The 23685-nt window shown below is 51.3% G+C and overlaps 1 protein-coding gene and 1 pseudogene across 2 annotated transcripts in view; one reads left to right on the top strand and one right to left on the bottom strand.

The window, feature by feature from the left end:
* The window catches only part of LOC143162136 (uncharacterized), a 29793-nt pseudogene extending 18038 nt beyond the window's left edge, over positions 1–11755 (bottom strand). Inside the window, exons 1-2 of the transcript XR_012995645.1 lie at positions 11692–11755; positions 8369–8556 (exon numbers count right to left, since the gene is read on the bottom strand). The product of XR_012995645.1 is annotated as an uncharacterized LOC143162136 (transcript). The remainder of the gene's footprint in view (positions 1–8368; positions 8557–11691) is intronic.
* Positions 11756–19934: 8179 nt separating this feature from the next.
* NDUFA10 (NADH:ubiquinone oxidoreductase subunit A10) overlaps positions 19935–23685 on the top strand; it is a 43174-nt gene continuing 39423 nt past the window's right edge. Inside the window, exons 1-4 of the mRNA XM_076341996.1 lie at positions 19935–20048; positions 21181–21349; positions 21967–22182; positions 23003–23089. Of these exons, the coding sequence (XP_076198111.1) occupies positions 19971–20048; positions 21181–21349; positions 21967–22182; positions 23003–23089 (550 nt within the window). The 5' untranslated portion in view covers positions 19935–19970. The remainder of the gene's footprint in view (positions 20049–21180; positions 21350–21966; positions 22183–23002; positions 23090–23685) is intronic.

Raw genomic sequence — 23685 nt, forward strand, 5'->3', positions numbered from 1 at the left:
AGAGGCTGTCATCGTGACTGAAAGGTGGCAGCCAGGACCACTTGGACCTTGCACAGATGAGCTCAGCGCAGACCAAGCAGAAGATCCCATCATGGCTGTCTGGAGAGCCCTGCATGCCCAGGGGAAAGACTGCATCATGCAAGACCTTCCCCAGGTTCATCCTAAATACATTGCAACCATGACATGGGCACAGTCTGAAAATAAATCCACATATATAAATGTCAGCTGCAACGCTGACTACTCTTCACAGCCTGTGACCTGCCACCTCTGGTACACCAGCATGAAGAACAGCCCCTGAAGCAGGTCCCACCTGGGCAGCTCCTACCTGCAGCCTTAACCACTTCTCTCCACCAAGCCAAAATGCCCAACAACCTTGTAGGCATACCTCTAGGTCTCCAGCTATGCTTGCAAGGTGCAGAGTGACGCCTGCAAAGGAGACAGGCTTGCCATGTGTCGGTTGGGTCACAGCCCCTGCAGGACACTATCCTGCTCTCCCTTACGCTTGGGCAGCAGCCCAGACTGGGTGTTCAGTGGAGATTTGGCAGGAGATGAAACAGAACAAGGACACGTGTGGACCACACGTTCTCAAAAACACACACGTGGAAAATAGCATCTCCTGCCCCAGGCTGACACTGGGCTGGGTGTGGGCCAGTGGGTTACAAGGAGGTACCCCACTATTTGCCATTTGTTATGAGCTGTTAGCCATCTCAAGCTTTTCCAACCTCCAGAGCATGGTCTCGTACCAGGAGAGGGGTTTCCACTGGTTCTCTCTATTGCAGACCTCACCACCTGGGTGACCTTAATCTAGGAAGAGGGCATGGCAGCACATACCCTAAGCACATCCTCTCCACCCCGCAGAGCATTTTAAGGCCCATTTTCTTGCTGCTCTCACCCTTGGCAGAGCCACATCTGCAACCCCCAGCATCTGCTTCTTTTGTTACGCAAACCCTAGTAAATGAACCCCAGCACAGATCTCCAGCTAGCTGGAGGTCTTCCAAGCCACTCAGCACTAAACAAATCCATCCAAGCTTTCATGAGATCTCACTGTTTGCAGCAAGTGGAGCTCCTGTCACACCATACAGAGCCCAGAGCATCATGGCAGCCAGCAGCACTGCAAACGTAGAGACAAGCTTTTCTCCTTGGGCACTCACTCTCAAATAGACAGGGATCAGCAAAGTCACTCCAGATTTATCTGGGAGACCATCAGACATAGGTCCAAGTAGCAACCACTGCAAATTGGTTTGCAGACAGAAGCTCAGTGCAGATCTGGCAGTGAGGTTGAGCCATTTTTTATACAAGTGACAAAACCTTTAAGTGCCTTCAAGGCAGGTTTCGATAGCACCAGAATTGTCGTTGCTATCTACCAGCACTCAAAGGCTGGATCTGATGAGCAAAGCTTGGAGGAGACCAAACCCTGAACCTCCACCTTGCCATGTTTTACCCATATAACCTTGGGCAAGATTGAAACTTTCCTGATGCTCAAAGCAGGCTCTGACCCTGGGAGCATGGAGGTGCTTCATCTAGTTCAGGAGAAGAGCGAACACAGGACTGCTCAACTACTGCAGGTCCCTACCTGAGGTATAGCCAACTGCACAGGGCAAGCTGTTCCCCTAGGTGTGCATCAGCCACAAGCTGGTGACAAGTGCATGCTGCAAAACAAAGGAAGAGGGAAATCTGGACTTCTGGGTCTATTCCTCCTCCTGACTACAAGGAAGAGTCAGACCCAGGGGGCATAGCCAGCAACATCCTGCTGGCGCTTGGCACACATCACCTGAGGGCCACCATGGCTTGAGACACACATCTGCCATACACCAACCCTGAGACAGTGCTGCCTTCAGCTTCACCAGCAGTAGTTTATGCACCACGCTACTCCTAGGAGAGCGGGGAGACCAATCCTGCCGACTTTTGTACTGTAGAAGAGCTTGGCTAAAATATGCTGAGATTTTAGCAACCAATCTCAAAGTCCAGTCCCATCTGACCCCAGGGGAAGGAGTGGTTCAGGAGCTGACAAGCATGGCCAATGCAGGTGATTTCCCTGAATACCCAACTCCAAACTCGCATGCCAAATTTTCTTTTTTTTTTTTTTTTTTTTTTTTAATTTGCACAGGGAAGACTGTGATAACAGGCAGAAGAGAGCTGTGCAACATCTGCAGCGCTTGCACCAGGGGACAGACAAGTTACAGCAGATGTGTGTATGCCCCAAACAAGCTTATGGAGGCATGGAGCTTTGAGAGCTTTCCTCTCAATGCCTGAAGCTTGTCATTTCCAGCAAACTACAAGTTTTTCTGATTTCTCATTAAAGCACAGACAGAAGAGAGAGAACATTTAAAAGCAAAGCAGATTTAAAAGATGATCCAGTGAGTCACTACCCTGCAACAGCACCTCCTGGTTTCCAAACAGCCTTGTGCTCCAGAACCAAGTTCAAATCCCAAAAGTGCTTTCCTTCAACTTCAAAAATTAAATCCTTGCGAGCTTCCAGCTGCAATCCTGCTACCTGCTTATTCAACTGAAGACCCCAAGCATAAATCATGATAACCATGATCCTCCCCAGGTGGGAGAGGGGAGGATGCAGAAGCTCCTGTGCATGTGCTGCTGATCCACAGCTCTCATAGCCTTGGCCACCGCCCTTGCTGTGCCCACGGACCAGCTCTTCTTCACACCCTGAGGAAGGTGATGGTGAGCTAAAAACAGCATTACAGAGGAGTAACACAGGGATATCCAGGAGGGAACATGAAAGGTTCACACCAATAAAGTCTGAGCTTTGGGACCAAATTTCCTGGACCCTTTGGCCATTGATTCCTTTTCTGCTTTGAGTTTGTTGATGGGCATGGGCAAACACCATCAGGAAGGGGTACCCCAGCCAACACACTCTGCTCAGCACCAGCCCACTACACGGGGCAGCCAGGCAGGCAGAGCTCCAGCACGGGCCCCAGATGACCTGGGTCTGATCCCACGCAGATGACATGAGACAAGTCCCTTTCCCTAGTATCCACCATGTAAGCAGGCACTGATACCAGCATACAAACCCACTATGGGTTGCCTTCCACTCTGTCCCACCCAGGACACTGCCCCAGACCCTGCTGCCTGACTTCCTAAACCCCATTAAATGGGTCTGTCCCCAAGCCACAGGCACATAACACCCACATATCAGAGATATCAGAGAAGATGGAGAAGGTTAGAAACCCCTTCCTCACATTTCTGCTCATGTAAGCAGCCAGGCAAGTTGCAGACAACACAGGGAAGCTCAGTCCTATGGCTGGAGTGAGCATGAGAAATGCAGTGCAAGAAAACGAGGATCCTCAGGGCATCACTCTGAGCCCACTTGCAATTTCTTTTCTGAAAGGAGAGTTTGGACACTGGGTATAAACCCAAGCCTGCAGATGGATTTAGAGGCCAACACAGCCAGCCCAGAGCGTGGTTTCCTGAAGGGTGACCAATTCAGTTGTGTGGTGCTGCAAAACTCACCTCTAGGTCACCGAGCTTTTAACGTGAACCCATCATGAATCCTGTTTGCTTTGTCCATCAGATAAAGCAACCTTACAAAAGTGACTGTGCAAATATTTACAGTATGCACAAAAATCTGTGCAAACCCAGCCCTAAATCCAACATGCAAAATGGGAGCTGGGCTCATTCCCTCAAAGTGAGAGCCATGTTTGGTCTGAGATGCAAACTGGTGGAAACACCAGGAATTGGTCATTTTTTCCATGAAGAGTAGTCAACCCCAAAACCAGCACAAGATCAGAAAAAGATCAGAAAAGCTTTAGAGCTTGTCAGAAAATGCTAACCATCCCTGCTGAGCTTTCAGTCCATCTACAGAAGTTGCTACCATTTCTGTCCTGCTTAGAGGAGGTCTTATAAAACGTTTCTAAAACAGATCCTTCTCCACCAGCTGCTGCTTGTTCATGGCATCTGTGTGGCAGATAATTTATACTGACCCGGGCCAGCATCACAGGTGCCACGTGCATTTTTATGAGACTGCTGGTTACAGCCCTGTCCACTGGCATCAGAGGGGAATGCTCCATGAAAACCTGAAGTTTCTCGGAAGTTATCAGCAAAACCCCCTGCTGGACCTACACAGGTCTCTGAAGCTGTCCAGGGAAGCCTGTGTGCTGGTTTTCTTGCTTCAGGAGGACTTGCAGTAGGTCAAAATGGGATAACTCAACAGCTCTGACTGAGGACTGCAGTCAGACAAGCTCAGCCCACATGCAAACCTGGCACGGCCAAAGTGAGCTTCTGGACACCAGCACAAAGCCTGGCCAGCTCAACCTAGGCCAAATACCCGTGAAGTTTCACTGATAACTCAAGTGGGTGTTGCATGCTCTGCAGGACAGTATAACCCCCTCCATCTGGAGAGGAAGGTGGGTGGATCCTTCCACTCCCCCACCCCCCACCAAGAAGAAACCAGCTGAAGACCTATCACCTCTACAGAGTCTTCCTGAAAGGGTTTCCAAGCCATATCACAGGCAGCAGGAGGAAAATACCAGCTGATGTAGATGTGTTGGGGAGGACCAGAGGTTCAGAAGAAGCATCGTCCATCTCTCATCTCTTATCAATCTCTCCCCAAACATTTGAACTGAAAATAAAAAAAAAAAGCCAAGAAACCCATCACCAGCAACAAAAAGCCAAACCCAGTTTGGTTCGTCTCTACTCCCAGAAGCACTGCCACAGGGTAGGCTGTACAGGAGACTTGATGAAGCAGGGAGGGAGAGCTAGCAGAAGGACACCAAACGGTGGGCAGCAACTAATTCCTCCTGCCTTTCACAAACGATTAGTCTATCTCCTGCCCCAAAGACTTGAATGTCTGCTCCAAAGGCACGAAGCCAAGAGCAGGCAGAGCCTCGGATGAGCTTTTTGGCACACGCTGAGTTTCTTGCAAGAACCGTCTCTAGCAGTACATGGGATTTTTCCTTTTAACCTGTGCCACAGCCCAGGCAGGCATACGTCCAAGGTCACCTACTGGCATCCACCTCCCTGCCAGACTGGTTATAACCATGTACATTGGCTCCACATAGGCTCTATTAACCCTTTGTCTAGGAGAAAGGGCAAGTGCCCGGACTCGATAGAAATGCTTAAAAAGAGGAACTCTTTATCAACATGGCACCAGTTAAAGCTGCCTGGAGACAAGGCAATGGGCTTGGGCTGCTGACGGAAAGAGGTCAAGGCAGCAGAGGACAGGGATGCTCGGCCAGGCAATCCTACGCTCTCCTGCTGCGGGAGAGGAGCCTGCATGAAGCAGAAAGCAGATGACAGCAAAACTGAACTGGAAAGCATGGCATAAGGGCTTTCACCATCTCCCCCCGGAACACTTGATGTGATACACCACGAGCAGGCCACCGAGACTTGCAGATGACATGGGTCTTCATCAGGCAGGGCTTGAACCGAGGTGAACCTTGATGAACTGGTGGGATGATCTGAAGTCAAACAAGATGAACTTCAGGACAGACACAGGCAAAGCAAGGGGAGGGAGTTGGAAATCACAGGCGCAGTGGCCAAATGGGAATAATTGGCCTGGCAGAATGGGTCTCCAAGGAGGGGCAAGGCTGCCACCGAACACAAACCCATTCAATGATGATTGCTTTTCCAAAGCAGCTCTCAGGCTGGAAAGCACATGCTGAGCACCTCCAGTGGGAACCGCTCCTGCTTGGAGGCAGGGGTCCCAGCTGGAGAGCTTGGCATAGGGGTCTCCTCCTGGGGACCAACTTCCCCAGCTGGAGAGGGCCCTGGGAGAGCCTCAAGGGACTGGGCATGGGGCAAAAGCTAAGGGAGCCAAGTTTATTCAGTCTTGGGGGGAGAAGACACGATAGGAGCCTCTAAGTATAGAAAGATACTGATGGCTTCCTGCCCCCCACAAGCTCTGTCTTCACCAGGGTCAATCACCCATTCCATCAAGCCCAAGGCACTGGAGATGAAACATGTCCCTGTCCACACATCATGACCCCCCTCCATGCCATGCCACGCACACACACCAGTCCGTGCCTCTCCCAGCTGCAGGAGTTACCCAGTCCTCAAGCGCTGCTCCATGGTGTTGAAGCAACCGCTTTTTTAAGCGGGTTATGAAAGCAATCCCTGGCAGGCCTTTCAGGCTTTATTTGCACTGCAGACTGCAGTTTGTGTCCTGCCGGCAGGCAGGGGAGTGTGGTGACTCACAGGCACGGTGATTACCCCTCCAGCCAGGCTCTGCACCCCCATTTTCCCTCTTAGCCCAGACACGTGCTGGGTGCCGCAGAGTCCAGCCGTATCAGTAAGGAGGGCTGATTGCTGCCTTTCTTTGAACGTCAATGGAGAAAGCAATGCAGGTTAATGCTACACCAGCACTGCCTTGGATAGAAGGACCTGTCGCATCCCCAAATCACCACATCTTGCCATCATGGCATTAGGCTGCCTAACCAGCTACCCACCCTGCATCTCATAGACAGGCAAGGAGTGAATCCTATTTCCCAGGTTTGTCCCCCAAAAAGCAGACAATGGAGGAAGAGACATTCAGCAAGGCTTGCTCTCAGTCCAACTTTGCCTTTGAGGAGCCCTACAGCATCCAAAGTGCATCCAATGCTGTGCATGCAGCAATCACCCCTCTCGTGCAAAGGCAGCCAGCACAAGACATTTTCCCTCCGCAGCGAGGGGCCTCTTCACGCCCCCAGCATGTCCTTTGGGGTCCTGCTCTGAGGAAAGACCTCCTGGGTCACAGCCTTTCTGACCCAGCCATAGTCAGCCGGCACCAGCACAGGCTCAGCAGAGCCTTCGGCAGCTGGCAATGCTTAGGAAGATGTGCCAGAGGTGCTTGGGGAACAGCTAACACCACAAGAGAGGTCAGGCTAGCACCTGGGGCCAAACAGCCAGCATCTCCAGAGCAAGAACGAGGGTCCATCACACTCACAGACACACTGGGTGGTCCACCAGCCACCCTTGAGTCCTTTGCAGAGGCAACACACTGTTGTGATGCTCCAACACTGCCCCAGTGATGGGATTTGGAGGAGCAGGAGGGAGCTGCTCTGGTTCCCACCTGAGAAACCAGCTCTGCCAGAGAGATCCCACCATTGCAGCCCCATGTGTGAGCTACAGCTTCAGGACTAGGAGCTGAACCATTCGCAACTCCTGGGCCTGGGAAAGGCTCCTCAACAGGGTATGGTGTGAGCACATCAGCATGAAACTTCCCTGGGGTATGGCTGCAGCGAGAGGGCGGCCAGCAGTAGCTGTGCATCCAGGGTAGCTCGGCTGATCTCTTTGCAGTGTTTTTCTTGCTCATTGTTGTGGTTTAACCTGGCAGGCAGCTAAACACCACACAGCTGTTCGCTCACATCCCCCGCAGTGGGATGGGGGAGACAATCAGGAAAAAAAAGTAAAATTTGTGGGTTGAGATAAAGACAGTTTAATAGGACAGAAAAGGAAGGGAAAATAATAATAATCATAATGATAAAAGAATATACAAAGCAAGTGATGCACAATGCAATTGCTCACCACCCGCTGACTGATGCCCAGCCAGTTCCCAAGCAGCGGTCACTGTCCACCGGCCAACTCCCCCCAGTTCATATACTGAGCATGACGTCATAACGTATGGAATATCCCTTTGACCAGTCTGGGTCAGCTGTCCTGGCTGTGCCCCCTCCAGTGTCTCGCTGGCAGGGCATGAGAAGCTGAAAAGTCCTTGACTAGTGTAAGCACTACTTAGCAACAACTAAAACATCAGTGTGTTACCAACATTATTCTGATACTAAATCCAAAACACAGCACTATACCAGCTACTAGGAAGCTGCTCCCCTCCACCCACGGTGCTATTTCTCTGTCAGACACTCCCTCCGAAAGTGATGGGGCCAAGGTCTTCTGCTCCCTGCGCTGCTCCTGACCTCCCCCCAGCCTCTCCCAAATTGCTGGCCTGCCTGCTCTTCACCTCCACGACTCAGTTTCCAAGACAAAATTAGGTGGTCTCACTTTCCCAAGGATGTTGCTTTTCCAAGACACCAGGCACCCATAACTGACTAAAGAAGATTAGATTTGGGTGTGCAGCATCCAAAAATGAAGGTGATTCCTTCCAGAGGGGACATGGATTAAATCTGTGTCATAGCAGCAAAAGGCCTGAGGGGTAGATGTCCCATGAGCATAGCAACTCTCAGCAACCATTGCCAGCTCCTCCACATTTCTGGAGACATGGCACTTTCCTCCCCAGTTTTCTAGGGCATTTTTAGGCCAGTACGTCAGCTAAAGATCCAACACTGATGCATTAACAAACAAGGGCCTGATACCAAAACTCATCATCCTACCTTCAGGAGACACAAGTCTCCATCCCAAGGCAAACACGGCTCAGGTGGGATGTGAGCCATGCAGCGGGGACTGACCCCAGGAGCTTTTCACCCCTTGCAACACAGACACTCACCCATCAAGTAGCTCTTCACCTTCAGGTATCTGACAGCCAGTCGGAGGATGGAGAGTTTATCGAGCCTGGTGCACACATCTTCAGGGAAGGGCAGCAAGCCAGTCAGCTTGTTCAGCTCCCAGTTGAGCCTGTCTCTATGCCGCTTGGAGGGGTTGGACTTCACACCCTCAGGGGGTGGTGGTTTGGGGCTGGAAGAGGCACAGTAGTAAGAGGTTAGTTAATGACTTTAATGAGTCTGACACGTCACCTTGTCTCCTTTGGTTTTTAATGTTGATTTGAAATTTCTAGCTTGAAGAAAAGCCCTTCAGACTCCCCCTCTGTATTTGGTTAGATTGCATCCCCTAACATGCAACACATATTGTTTTGATGTAATTTGTCTAACCACAAACTCCCTCTCCACAGGCACCCTTGCTTCATAAAGCAGCTTTGGATAACAGGGTCTGCCAGTATTTAGCAGCAATTTAAGCTCTCCCCTTTACTACCGCTCTTGAATCTCATCTGGTGGGACTGCTCACATGTGTGACAAGAGGAAATGAGTATAAATGAAATGCAGTGAGGTGCCTGTTGAATTTTCATTGCAGAGAGCTACCAAGGGGTCTTCTAAGCACAGATGGAAAATTGTAGCATTTCTCTGGAAAAGCTCAGTTATGCTGTTTTGTAACATAAGCATCAGGAGGAATATACTCTGCTTCTCAGAGAGGTTGGGTGCAGCTCATCACCAAACTTGTCCATACAAGCTAGGCAAAACACACAGGCACCTGTGCTTTTAGGTATTCCATCAGCTAGTGGCTTAAACGCTTTTGAAATCACAGTCACTTATTAGGAAGGAAAAAATGAAATAGTTTTCCTTTGACTCTGTCTCTGATTAAAGGATATTTGAGGAAACTCAGAATAATTTTCTTCACCTCTCTCTCTCTTTTTTTTTTTTTTTTAAAAAGAAAAGTCTCTGCCCACTCACTATCCAAATCTAGCCCACAAACAGCCAGAAAGAAGAGAAAATGAGACTGGAAATGAGCAAGGAGTGCTGCTCTTTATGGGAGTGGGTAAAACGCAGAGGTGTAACAGGGTCTCTTGGATAGTCTGGCCAAGCACTGAAAGTGCTCTGGCTGAGACACGTGGGGTGACACAGCCAGCAGCGAAGCACCAGAAGGCTAAAGGAGGACACCCCAACGTCTCTGTTCCTGCATGTCCCCAGCTGCAGCACACAAGGTGCTTCATAGCCACCCTTGAGGGAAGGCATGATGAAGAAGAAAAGGGCTCTGGTGATGCCAGGCAGCTCTTTTGGTAGCCCATTTCCGTGGGCAAATGCTGCACCCTGCACCCAGGAACTCCCAGGGCCAGAGGCTTCACAGTTCTCCATCCTTAGGGATGCCACAGGGAAAGAGCTTCCAGGTGCTCATCGCTGACAAATCTGTTCACTCTCTGCCAGGCAGTTATGAAGCTCCCTTGAGCTCTGTGCAAGCCAGCAGGCAGGGCCAGGAAAACCATCAGCCCACGTCACACACGCTTACCAAGAGAAAGGCATTGGCTTGAGCACAACCACACTATTGGCCTCCAGAGAATCTGCACAGGTGAGTACTGCAGGAAACAATGTTTCCCCCGCTCACGGAAAAAGTGAAGCTTGGTCTAGATGTTTAAAATCTGTTTAAATTCCCTGCCCTTAGGACTGCCTCCATCCACACTGCAGGGCAAAGCTCTGGGTCTCTGCAGGTCCCAGTCACGGTGCAAGGCTGTCCCAGGGAGTGCTGCTACCCAAGTACAACCCTGGAGTTCAACGAAGCAGCTCAACACCTACGCAAAAAGCAAGGTAAAGGCATTTTAAAGAGGTCTGAGTCCCCATTCTGTTTGCAGGAGCCCTAATGTGGCACAGTCTTATGAAATGGATACGGTGCAAAACTCAGCGTGGCCGTGCCACGAAGTTCATGATGAAGTTGCTGAGAAAAGCTGCTGACCCCAGTGTAGACGGGCTGGAGCAGAGCTGCAGGGAAAGCTCTGCTCCCAGTGGGGCAAAGGCTGTGCTGCTGCCGCAGTGTTGTTCTCCCCAGCTGCCCTTTGAACGGGGAACCCAGCAGGAAGTTTATCACTTTTGCAAGCTGGCAAGTACAGAGTGATATTAACTATTAACAACAGCTGAGGTTGCCTGATATGATACATTGTCTCCTAATTTTTATTAATTTTTTTTAATAAGTAAAAAGCCCTGAGCAAATTGCAGAGGGACCAGAGAATTCCCTCACCCCATTCCTTTCCTCCCCACCCAGCTGGCCACACATCCTGCTGCTCCCAGCCCTGCTCACCTGGCCTCTCCCAGCAGGACCCTGCTGCAAGATCTGTCCAGTCACAGAAGAAAATAATCGCTTCTGATTCCCAAGGTTGGCCATGCAGTACCAGGTATCGAGGTCCCCTCTGCTCCAAAGAAACACCTTCTCCCGCTCCCTGAGCCACACAAATCCAGCCCAAACACTCACTCTGGCCACACCAGCCCCACCACGGGGCTGGAATCGCTGCTCTGAGGTGAGCAGCAGAAAGGCTTGACACAGAGCAACTACCCTTTGCATCTTCACACTTAAGACTCCCTAATAAACACCCAAGAGAGGCTCTGGCTCACCTTCTCACCATAGATTTATAACATTGATGCTCCCTCCTTCATTCCAGGCTTGGGCTCAGCTCATCTGTCTCCCCCCACTGCCTCCCAGAAATATTTCCTATACACCTAGTAACCTGAGGTCAACAGGCTGATGTGACTTCAGAGCAGGTATGGAGGGAGGCATGGGGGTCCCAAAGTCAGGAAACTCCAGTGACACATCAGGGGGGCATTATGTAACAGCTATTGAGCATCATGCTAGTTAATTATTGAGGAATAGGAGATCTTTTGGTAAATAGCAATTGCTGTACGTTTAATTTACGCAAGCACTGAAATGTAAGCCAGCCTGCAACTCAAACCAGAGGACAGCTGAGCATCTCAAACTCCCCAGTGAGCTTCCTCACAGGAACACTGAGGATACAGGACAATCATCATTGGGATTTTTATTTTTCCTCCAGCATGCTAGAGCCTACAAAGCATTAGCTCCAATTAACCCTAATTAAAACAGAGAGTAGCTCAAGCATGCTGTCTCCCTATCTCTTTTGCTTCTTCAATGCTCGCATCTGAGAAGCTTAACACACTTCCCCATAACCAGTTTGGCTCTCGCAGACCGTTTTTCTGCCACCCTGCCCGGTCCCACACGCCTGCCCCAGCTTCCTCCACCTCCCCAGCGGCTGCCAGGCTGCCGACCTCGGGTGTTACCGGGGGAAACACCCTCCTCCCCCTCCCTCGCTGCACCCACCTCTTCGGCACCGGCTTCTTCCTCTTCCTCCCGGCGTACATCCCGCCGGCAGCGCCGAGCACCGGGCGGGCGCGCAGCGGGCTGAGGGGAACGGGCGGCTGCGCCCGGAGGCGGGGTTTAAGGCGGATGGCGGCGGGGCGGCCCCGGCCCCTTCTCCGCACCGGACCCCGCACCGGACCCCCGGGGACCTCGGACCGGCCCCCGGCAATGCACCGGCCAGGGGAGGGTGGATCCGAGGCGCACGGTCCCTGGGTCACCATGGCCGGGAGCCGCGGTGGACAGGGGACAGCTGCCACCGTGGGCAGGGACCACCGTGCCCACAGGGTCACCGTCCCTAGGGAGCCACCAAATCCTGAGAAACACTGTGTGCACGGGCCACTGTCCCCAGGGAGCCACCGTGCACAGGGGACACCTGCCACCGTGGGCGGGGACCACCATGTCCTGAGGGTCACTGTCCACAGGGAGCCACCAAATCCTGGGAAACACTGTGACCGTGGGCCACCATCCCCAAGGGGCCACCAAATCCTGGGAAACACTGTGACCATGGGCTACCGTCCCCAGGGAGCCACCAAATCCTAGGAAACACCATGCCCACCCACGGGCTACCGTCTCCAGGGAGACACTAAATCCCAGGAAACACCATACCCACAGGCCACCCTGCCCAGGGAGCTACTGTGCTCATGGGCCACCGTTCTCAGAGGGTCACTGTGCCCAGGGAGCCACTGTGCCCAGAAGTCACCATGCTCACAGCTCACTGTGCCTATGGGCCACTGTGCCAGTTAGCCACTGTGCGCAGGGGGCCACCAAATCCTGGGAGCCACCATGCCTAAAGGCCACCTCTTTTTCCTGCAAAAGATGACCACTTCACAGCAGTTTCCGTGCTCCTCTCCTGCTGCAATGCCTGCAGGATAATGTTCACCCACAGGCTCATGTTGCTGGTCTCCATGCATCATGCTTGGTGGCTGCATTGTCCCTCCTGCGGCACACCCACCAGCCCCAGCCCCTCCCAGAGCAGCCAGGACAGTGTAGCCCGGGAGATGTAGTCCTGCCTGACAGCTGCAGCCAGAGAGACAACGCAGAACTGAAGGCACCTGAATTACTGTTGTGTTTCAACATCGAGATGTTTTGTCATGCAGTCACCAGCAAAAAACAAAAAACTGAGCGGAAAGATGCAATGAAATCCTTCATTGTCCCACTCCATGGAATAAACCTCCCCTTCTTCCTAACCCTGCAGGTAACCCTACATGCCATGACTCCAGGGCTTTGCAAGATAAGCCTCCCCACCTCCCAGAGCCTGATCTCCCTGCTGGTCCCCATCCAGGAACAGCCAGCCTGTTGCCTCTTGCTTTGCATTTCCTTGTGTTAATGGTGCCCAAACTTTTGCTCTTCCACCCAAGAGCCACTTTCATCTGCTTTTGTGAAAACAGGGGTGACAGAGGCAGGCAACCATGAACACAAAGGACAGACTGTTAAAACAGAGACATCACATCTAACCATGGTTTGTTTTTTACCATAAATCGTTTGTCTTAAAAATCAAGCCTGTTTATGTCCCAGTGGGAGGAAACCATGGTAAACAACCACGTGCTTTCATGGCTGCATTGGTGGTATAGGCAGCTATGTGCCACAGCACAGAATGGTGGTATGGTGGGAGGCGAGTCTGTCCTATATTGAGCACAAGCAGAAGCCCCAGGAAGACTAAGGACAGGGCAAGCAAATTTGATACTTCCCCTGAGGACTCTCCTGGCCTCCAACTACTTTCAGCCTAGGAGGTTTCCTCAGCCAGACATGGTTCCCACCTAGTAATGCTCTTCCAGGCTCCCCTTGAATCTCTGTAAACATTTAGCACCGTTTAGCAACAAGTTGCACAGCCCAACCATCACCGCACAGAGCCCCACCTCCTCTGATCTGGTTTTAAAGCCTGGCTTCCACCACTCACGTGGTCATTTGGATCTTTGATTGTCCTTGTTTGCCTTTCCATCGTGTCCTTTCTGAGACAAGAATGATGATGAGAAAACTGTGGGTTCATACTGGTGCCAAATGATGTCCTTTATTTTCTTCTCTCCACCTTTCCTCACTGCTTTCCTTTTTTGATCCTTGCTGAGTTGACATTTTCAGGGACAAGATGCTGCTCCTGAGCTGTAAGGCTCAGCTCAGAGCCCTGTGTTTTATGTGTCCATGTGGGACTGCATATTCCCACCTGCATCACTTTTACAGTTACCTACATTGAACACGACCTGCTGTTCTATTGCTCTGTTCTCTAAGACCCTTTTGACCCCTTCCTGGCATCCTCCCCTGGATGAGTAACTCATACCATCACCAAACGCAGCCACCTCACCGTTCACACCCCATTTAGAATGTCGGTGTCAAACAGCAGTTTTCAGCACCAATCGGGCAGAGCTTGACCTCCTGGCGCTGTGGGAACAGCTCTCTTATTCCCATGTGGGTACAGAGGAGCATGGAGTGATGGTCCTCGAGAGTCAGGCCATTCCCTTCCCTGGTCACCCTTTCAGCATCTGGACAGCCCTACAGCCTCCACTGCAGAGTTTTTCCTACCCTCTCACTGGAAAGACTCGCCTGACATGCCAGCATGTTGCAGACAGAGCTGTTAAGGATAGAAAGCCAGACCCAGACACTTTTTTTTTTAAGCCTTTTGCAAATTCCAGTGATAAATTCTTGAAATGAAATGTGATTGCTTCTTGCCAAGGGGCAAAGCAGAAGCAGCTAATGGTATCAAAAATGTCCCAGGTCAGCAGAGCTGATGTCAGTTTGATGGGAAGTGTGTCAATACATTTGTTTATGACCTTCCTAGACCATGCATAGAGACCCAGTAATTTAGCCATGCTTTTTAATAAGGCAGGCAAAGATCCAGCTCAGCCCTGGAAATTGCACTCCAGTGTCTCCATCAAGCAGAGAAGGGAAGCTGCGGGAGGAAGGTGTCCCAGCCACCAGCACCGAGGGTTCCCCAGCCCTCAGGTGTCTCAGTGGCAGGAAGGCAGTTTCCAGACCCCATGGGACACCCCCAGATTTGGGAAGTGCACACACGGTCTCTTGTTCGGCCAAAGCCCTCAAGTCCCTCTTTGCCCCCAATGCTCTTTTCCTGGGCTTCTCCTCCCCAGCTCCTACAAACCCCAGTGCCCTTGCAAGGCAGCTCTACATTGCTGTCCTACACCTACTGCCAGCTTTCCTCTGAGGAAAACCGCCTAATTTACCTCTTTCCAGCCACTGGGGGTGGACTTTGTGTCAGAGATGGAGCAAGACGTAGAGCAGCTTTAAGCAAACAAGCTTCGTAAGGCATCTCCTGCAAGGCTTGGGGCACTGCACACATTTCAAGCCTAAAAACCAGGAACCCTCCAGGGGTGTCTCTGGCACTACTGAATGCAGCAGGGAGGGGGCTGTGAATGTGCTACCTGAGTTCCAGGCCCCAAAATCAGGTGCCTGGAGCTGTACTGAACAAGAGGCAAAACCATACAGCTATACCTGTTTTCTCCCTGCTCACCTGCCTCAGATTGCTCACCACCCGCTGTACACAGACTCACGGAGGTCTTGGTGGGAAGGGACATCTGCAGGTCTCCAGTCCAACCTCCCACCTGGTGCAGGAAAGGCATGAGGCATCAAAGTGGGTCAGCAGGGAGGTTATCCGAAGCACACAATCCTGTGGGTGAACAATGGAGGATGTCACCGAGGCTGTCCCTGCCTGTTCATGTGGGCTCACCTGCAGGCAGGGAAACTTTGAGATGCTGGTCAAGCACTCAAAGCAGGGCACAGTGGGAACCTGGACAACTGAGTGTACAGATGTTGAAAGAGACAGCAGCCCAGGCAGAAGAAAATAATCTCCCTGCTGCAAAACTGGCCCACTTGGACAAGTCAGTTCACCTGGAGATCAGCTGCCTGCTCTGCAGCCAGGGGGAAGGTTGCTGTGGACATCCTTGGGTCCAGATTTCACCGTGAAACTCGTCTGTGCGTCTCTATCAAAGCAAAAGGCAGAAATGAGTGTCTGTGGGTTTATACCAGTCTGCCTGTATCCATCTCTCCTGCAAACACGGAGCTGGGAATAAGTGAAGTGAAGGGAGAGACGCTGGCTGTTGTGCTCTATGAGAAAAGTGCCTAAACCTAATCAGGGCAGCGTAGGGGAAAACCTTCACCCAGCAAAAACTGGTAGAGCTGCCTTGTCTTTGATGATACTCATCATCTCCAGTGGATAGCTAGGAGGGTCAAAAGTCTGTTACTGGCTTTCAGCAGGGCACTGATTTTCGGCTGTCCAATGCCAGAGTATCCCTAGAGGTAAGTCTGACTGTGATGGCCTTAAGGACAGCAAGAGATGGCAGAAAGGAAACCCTCTTGTCCAGTTCAGAAGCCATGGAGATGCTCAAGTTGAAAAGGAAAAAAATAACTCATCTCTAGTATCGAAACAGGTCCAGTGTGTAACTGAGCATTTGCTGTGCTCAAGACTCTGTGCTCAGCAGAGTGACGGCATCCCTTTCCATCCCAGCTCCATGCCAAAGAGCAACAAGAGCCAGGGGCAGGATGAGCCATGGGTGCCCTCCTTAAAGGAGCATGCAAGGGAGGAGGCGGTGGCAGCATGGGCAGCCTCTGGTGACAGCCCCAGGTAAGGTGAGCTAAGGAGTATGATTCAGCCTGGGGGAGCCCAGGAGCAGCAGGAGATGGAGGCTGAACAAGAGACGAGGCTGCAGCGTAGGTCCAAAGTCCATCTGGGAGACAGGACTGGGGACAAGGCTACCTGCAGCATAGGTCCAAGGTCCACCTATGCACAGGGACGTCAGAAAGGGACAGAGATAGACACAGGTAAAGTTACAGCCTAAGACCAAGCCTAGGTGCTTGGGGCTGACGTTAAATGGAGCCTACAGAGCCATGAGCAGAGGGTGAGGTTGGCCGGGGCCACTAAGACCTGCTGGTGCTCACAGAGCCCTGGCAGATGGTCCACCAACATCCCTCATGGAGGGAGTTGTCCCTTATGAAGTGCTGTGGGTGCTGCAGGTCACCATGGGGCTACGTCAGGGTGACACAGAGCCAGGGCAGGGACATGGCATGGGGTCTTGGAGCTGGGACAGAGATGGGGAGTCATGAAGATGCCCCAGAGGCTGGGTGGGGAGGGGGTGGGAGTCAACGCTGAGGAGCCCCAGGGCTGGGGGTAGTTATGGAACCCAGGGTCACAGGCAGGCAGGGTTTGGGGGAGTGAAGGGGGGCAAGATATAGGGGAGCCACAGGGGCAAGACCCTGCAGCATCTGAGGGCCAGGGCTCGTGGTGGAGGCAACGAGATGATGAGCTGGGAGCCAAGGGGGACCCTGGCACAGGCCCCACAGCCTCTGCCAGATGAGGCTCAGGACAGGGCTGGAAGCATGGCCATCTCCCCGGCAGCACTGACAGGGAGCTGCCCTGCTCACCCACAGGTGATACAAGTCCCCAGAGAGACAACAGGCTGAGAATTATGTGATGGTTGAAACCAGGAAATAAATAGATGAAGAAATCTGATTATGGAGGAAGAACTTGGGCAGAAACCAGTCACAGGTTAGGGAGCAGTGCCGAGCCCTGCCACATCGGCAGAGCATTGCAGGGACTAAACCTGCAGGTGACAGCAATGGTTTTCTGCCGGCCCATCTCTCCAAGCTGGCCTGGAGTGGCAGTGGATGTGCTCTGCAAGGCAGCACAAGGGAGCACTAAGCCTCCACTTGCTCCCTTTTCTGGAGGAGTTTCTTTTCCAGCAAATGAAAGAAACCCCAGCTCAGGGAGCGTGGTCCTAAGTACATAGGAGACACCTGGTATGGGGCACAGCCATCCCTTCCCATCCTGATGTCTCCTTGATCCTTCTGCCTCCTCATTTATTTCAACGAGGCATTTCCAAGATCTCAAAGCTCAGTCAAGAGCTGAGCATTAGAAAGCCAAAGTCTCCGGTTCATTCAGAGGTTTCTCTGCTGTTTTCCACTCCTTCACCAACATGGGAGGTCAGGCTGGCTGGGCAGATGGACCTTTCCAGACACAAAGCAAATTTGCTCTCAATGCTTCCCGAAGCAGAGCGGTTTCTCCGGTGTTCCTGTTAGCAAACATGGAGCACAAAACCAAAAAAAGAAGGAGAAGCAAAACCACCCACATGGTTTCCAGCAACCATGCATTGCAGTGGTACAGAGACAGGAGCAGCTTCTACAGAGAAGATGCTTTGAATGTGATACCTCGAGATGTCAGCAGTGTCAGCAGCCTTTCCCAGAGTCTCCAGTGAGCCCTGGGCAAGATGGGGACTTGTTGGTGCTCATAACACAGCTCCGTGGGACAAGCCATGGTGGTGGGCAGGAAGAGCTTCCCTTCAGCATTACCCAGCTCCATCTTGTGGCAAGGATCAGCAAAATCTCCAAGAGCAGCAGCAAGGTTCACGACCGTCATGTCTGCCTGCTGTGTGGGCATCAGGGGGGCTTCCTGGACATGTGTTCTCCTGCCCTATGTGTCTGGTTAAGGCATCCCCTCTCCTCCAGCATCCCCCATCCCAGCCGCAGGCAGGAGTGGCAGGGTTGACCCAAGCTGCAGCCAGCCAGCTCGTGTCTTCAGTTGCTGTCACCTGAGCCCTGAGCCTGCTGCGGGGTTTGTGCAAACAGGCTCGGCACGTCTTGACTGCAGAAGCACACATTGGTGAGTTATCTCCCATCTCCTCTCTTTGCCATCTCATTGTGGTCTCCATTCCCAGTCCACCTTTCATTTCTGGAGGCCATCAAGGTAGCTCACCCCCTTCCCCGCTGAAGGAGGCCCAGGGAGCTCTGCCACAAGCAGAGAACAATGGTGAGAAGCACCAGGCAGATGCCCTTCTCTCTGTAGAGAGCAACGGGGGTCCTCTCTCCATGGTGGCCAAGCAACCCCAGGCTGGGAGCAGGTAGTGGCATCACAAAGAGTGACGAATGCATATGGGGGTTGGTGGACCTTCACCATCCTCTTCTTTGAGAACAGCGAGAATCCAGACAGGGATGGGATCACTCAAAGGTGCCAGTATGGAAGGTGTCATGCTGTCCCCAGCTAGCAATGGCTATCAAACACAACCCAAATCAAAGACCCAACGCATAGGGTAGGAAGTGTTTTAGATGGGGAACTGGAAATTGTCCCAAATCACCAGGTCCCATACAGCTGGAGAAGAAGGTAGATCTTGATTTCCACCTCTTTGGCTTTGCAAATCTGGAATGGTGTGGATAGCCAGACATTGGGGCCTTTGTTGTAACAGCTGGGTACCCACCAGACTGGAATGGGGAGCGGTGGTCTTGCCTACCCCCTGCCAGGTAAAAGAGGGGACAGGAATTGGGGCTGCCTTTGATGACCCCGGCCAGTGGTGAGGAGGCAGGGGCAGCACACGAGCTGCATCCTTCACATCCGATTACATGGCGGCTGATGGAAAGTGACATGACGGACACGAGATGGCTGGTGTCCGGTCGCATCCTGTTGCAGCAGAAGAACCACAAATAAGCAGTTAATCTGCAGCAAGACACAGCTTGCTTCACCAAAGCTCAAGCCCCGGGCATACCATTCCTCCTGACTCACAGACCCAGTGGGCAGAAGGAGCATGAGGGGCTTTGGCACGAGACCTCCCATCCATTTCGGCTGAGGGGTCAACACCTGAGGAGCCACCAGGGACATCGGTGCAGCGGTGTCATTGTCCCACCACCGGTTCTCCTCCCAGCACCTTGGGACTTGCAAAGGGAACAAAATTTGCCAAGGAAGTGACTTTCTAGGTGTGAGGAAGCCAAAGTTGCCGCGTGCGGAGGAGGCCAGGATTTCATTGCTTCTGGTGCTGCCTGCCCCCCTGCCAGCTCTGCCTGTACCGGGACTCCCCCAGGGCAAACTTGGTGCCAGAGAAAGGGCAGGGCTTCCTCTCTCACCCCTGGAGCTCCCACCCCACGGCATGCTCGTCTGCAAGGCAATGCGCTCCTGCCTGCCTGCTGCCTGCCCTCCTGCCTGCCCCGGCTGGGCTATCCAGGGGCTGACAGCACCGGCGCAGGGTGCCGGGGGGGACAGAGCGGCGAGAGCCGTTACCAGCTCCTGCAGGCAGCTGCGGGCAGAGCCGGTGCAGGCAGCCTGCCCGCCTGCCTGCTGCAGGCAGAGCCCGCCCGGCGCGGCGCGGCGGGGCCCTGGCTGACGGGTAAGGGGCGTGGCCGAGAAGGGGCGTGACGGAGGGCGGGGCGACCCGCGTCCTCGTAGCGGCCCCGCGCGGTCTTCTGCTGTGACGTCATCTCTCTGCGCTCCTTCCCTTCCGTCGCGGCGGGGCCGGCCGCGTCTCCTTGGCGCCGCCATGTCCTTGTGGCTGGCCAGGCTCGGCCCGGCCGCGGCCGCCGCTCGGGGCCGCCTGGGGAGCGCCGTCGTGCCGGCGGTGAGCGGGGCCGGGGAAGGGGGAGGTCCTTGCGCCCAGCCGCGGTTTCCCTGGCTGCGGCGGCCGCCCCTCAGCGCGGCCAGGCGGGCTCACCTTGGGGTGCCCGGGCCGCTCCGGCCTCCCCGCGGGGCTGGCGGCGAAGAGGCGGGGGGGGTGAGCTGGCCGTTTGCGCGGGCTGTGGTGGTAGCGCCCTCTCTCCGCCCCTTAGGAGTGGGGCTGGGCCTCCGAGCCGGCCTCCGCTCCCAGCAGCGTTCCCGTGCTCGGGAGGGGCCGTGTCTCTGGAAGGGCTGAGGATGGTCCTGCGGCGCGGGGGAGGCTGGGCTGGGCGGTTCCTTAGGACGGGACGTTCCCAATGGGCGAGTGCAGGGGCTTCGGAGAGGAGGCGAGATTTAAGGTAGAGGCACAAGTAAATACCTGAGACCAGAGTGTGATGACCCAGTGACCTTCAGCTTGTGAATGTGATTTCTGGAGGTGCAGGCAGAAGAACATTAAATAAAATCTCATGTGTGTAAGCGAGGTCACTACATTGCTCAAAATAAGGCTTATTCAGTTTTTACCAAAGTCTCTGGGTGGCTTTGCTGAGCAGGGCTCAGTAAGGTACTGCCTTCAGTTTTATAGGCCAGGTGAGTATTTCTTTCCACCTTTGTCTAGGAACTGTGTTGTGCAGAAATGAGGCTGTAATTCTCCTGAGAGACTGGGAGAGGGTTTAATGTTAATCTCTATGCAGCAACAAACAAAAATGCAAACAAAAGCCTACTCTAGGATCTCTCTTGGGAACGCTGGGCACATCATGTGTTTGTGGCCTTCAGGAGCTCTGGGAAGTTTCTGTCACTGTAGATTCAGAGCAGAGTTCTGGCAGAGCAGTCCTGATTCAAGCTTTAAACACACTGAAAATTGTTTCTTCGTTTCTGTCTTCTCAGTCTTGCATTTCATAAACAGCTTCTCAGCCTAAATACTGCTTCAGCTGCTGAGTTGAAATGACAGTGCTAACTTTACTGTATGAAAATTCCTTGTATTAGATGTGTGAGTGTGTATCCTCCTGCGTGTGCAGAAGGTCTGAAAAAGCTGCACTTTGAGCATACCTAGTTCAGCTAAGAAAACTAAAATATGCTAATTCTGTGTTTTCTTTCAGGGAAGAATTCATATCAGCTCTGAGCAGAATTTGCAGTATGGTTGGCTGGCTTATATGTTGGGAGACAGAGCTACAAAAAAGTTCACTGAATACAGCAAAATCTTTACAGTGGAGGGAAATTTATCTTCTGGGAAGGGCAAGCTTGCACAAAAAATAGCAGAAAAACTAGGTACATCTTATTTTCCTTATTTCTGTAATAGTTAATAGAATTTAAGTGTGATTGTCATTCTTGTGTAAAGAAGTTAGTTTACCAAACCAGCAGTTCTCGAGTAGGAAATTATTAGTTGGGCAATGCCGCAGTTAATGTGGAGGGCTTATAGATAAGGGGAGAATAAAACGTTGGTGAAGTTTGAAATGAGGATGGGACACTTGTCAGATCTGCGGGATACTTGTGTAAGTATGATTTGTTGTGAATGAAATTTTACTCCTAATGAAGTCAGTTTGCTCACTGAGCTCCTAGCTCTGGTGGAGTCACTGAGCACCTTGAGAGTTAGGATTTTCTGCGTGGATGTACACAGAGCATGAAGGTGATTAGAGGATTGGTGGAAAAAAGTTTCTGCTTAGAACAGTAGCTCAGCTCTCACTGAGGAGGTGAAAGGTGGCAATACTTCAGATTAGGGTTTGTGTGCCCTCTGTGATGTGATTGACCAAAGGATTTTGTGCTGTTTTCAAGTGTTGTTTAAAGTAAAGCTATATATTTAAAGGACCTGAATAGATGTTTACTGTAAATGAACAAAACTTATTATTTTGATTGGTGCTCTGTTGTGGGTTTCTTTTTTCTGTCAGGAATGAAATATTTCCCAGAAGCAGACATCCATTACCTAGACAGAATCACAGGAGATGGAACATTGCTGCATGAGAAATTTAATGGTTTCTGTAACCTAGAGAGATTTTACAATGATCCGAAATGCCCTGATGGACACTCTTATCGACTGCAAGCTTGGCTGTTTGGTAACCGTGTTTTACAGTATGCTGATGCATTGGAGCATCTGCTGACCACAGGTTAGATTTCACAGTAAATAAATTTCATTTCTAAATTAACTTAAGAGTGTAAGTTATGAGTAAGCTGTTCTGAAGTGCTTTGCTAGTATCTGCATTTTTAAATGAAAGGCTGTTATGTTAAGCTTTTTATATTTTCCCCCTTAGTGAGTACAAGTTAACAGTCCATTTAGAAAAATACCCTGCATATTTTGTTAGAACAGTATCTTGTATCACTTCTAGTGAAGGAAATATGTACTAGTTACCAATTTCATTAGTTTTAATTTGGAAATCCCTGATGATTGTTTTTTGAAAAGACACTTTAAACATACCAAGACAGCTGTGAGTTGTACAACCTTTTTAAAACTCTCCCTAGACTTAGTTCCTGATGGTGTCTTTTGTTCAGTCTTTTTGATTTCATTAAATACTGCTTTTGTGGTGGTATTGTTATAATTTGAGTGTCTTCTGGTGCGAAAAGATTTCCTATACCAACTCTGATTTACCTGTTGCTTGTGCTTTAATAAGTGTTTTCCAAAAAAGGTGAAAAGATGTGAATGCCAGAAAGTATCAGACACAATGTAAGTGTACTCCTTAAATATAGTAGTACTTAGCTACTGTAGTGATAGGCACAGTAGGAGAATATATGTATGGGTCAGACAGGCATGTTCAGCATACATATCCAGTACGTTTGTGTGAGCCAAAAACTTGCTCTTTTGTTTTATTTAAAATTTTTAGAAAAGCATTCAGAAAATTGACCATAAGAGCAGTACTGTCTTTAATTTTAAATGTTGCTGCCAGCAGTCTCTTTTGAGCCTTGCTGACTGGAACTTACTTTCAATTGCAGGACAAGGTGTGGTGATGGAGCGCTCTCCCTACAGCGACTTTGTATTTCTGGATGCAATGTTTAAACAAGGCTATATCCACAAGCGATGTAAGTTACTTGCATGCAAAAGGAAATTATTTTGGCATAATCTCAGCCAGAAGTGTGGTGGTTTATTTTTTTAAAAAAGAAACAAAGTCTGCTTGGAAGATGGAGTCCTTTAAATGTTTGTAGTTGTTCATAAGGTGCTTACCACCTTGCTGTTCCATGCATCAAGGACCAGCCTCAAGCCATGAGACTTCCAGTTTTAATTCAAGGCTTTGGTTCTGCTTATATGTTAAAGAACATGTATTCTGTGTATTGCTTTCTTGTGTTCTGTCAGCCAGAGACTCCTGTAGTTCCCTGGAAATGTGGGTGAGCATGCTGATGAAGACTAGAGGTCCTTCAGGCAGACCGTGATCTTGCAGCATTAGGTGGGAGGTAAATAATGGGTCGACAGGGTTTGGCCTACTTGCCTTAAATGGCCAGCTCCCTTTTGAATCTTGAAGAACACAAGTGTTGCTCTTGTCTTCAAGAATGGCAAGGAGGAGGATCCAGGAAGCTACAGGCCAGTCAGCCTCAGCTTGATCTGCAGGAAGGTGTTGGAGCAAATCCTTGTGGAAGCCATTTTCAAATATATGGAGAATGTGAAGGTGATGGAGAATAGT

Source organism: Aptenodytes patagonicus, chromosome 6 (genome assembly GCF_965638725.1).
Source record: "Aptenodytes patagonicus chromosome 6, bAptPat1.pri.cur, whole genome shotgun sequence".
NCBI classification, from domain to species: domain Eukaryota; kingdom Metazoa; phylum Chordata; class Aves; order Sphenisciformes; family Spheniscidae; genus Aptenodytes; species Aptenodytes patagonicus.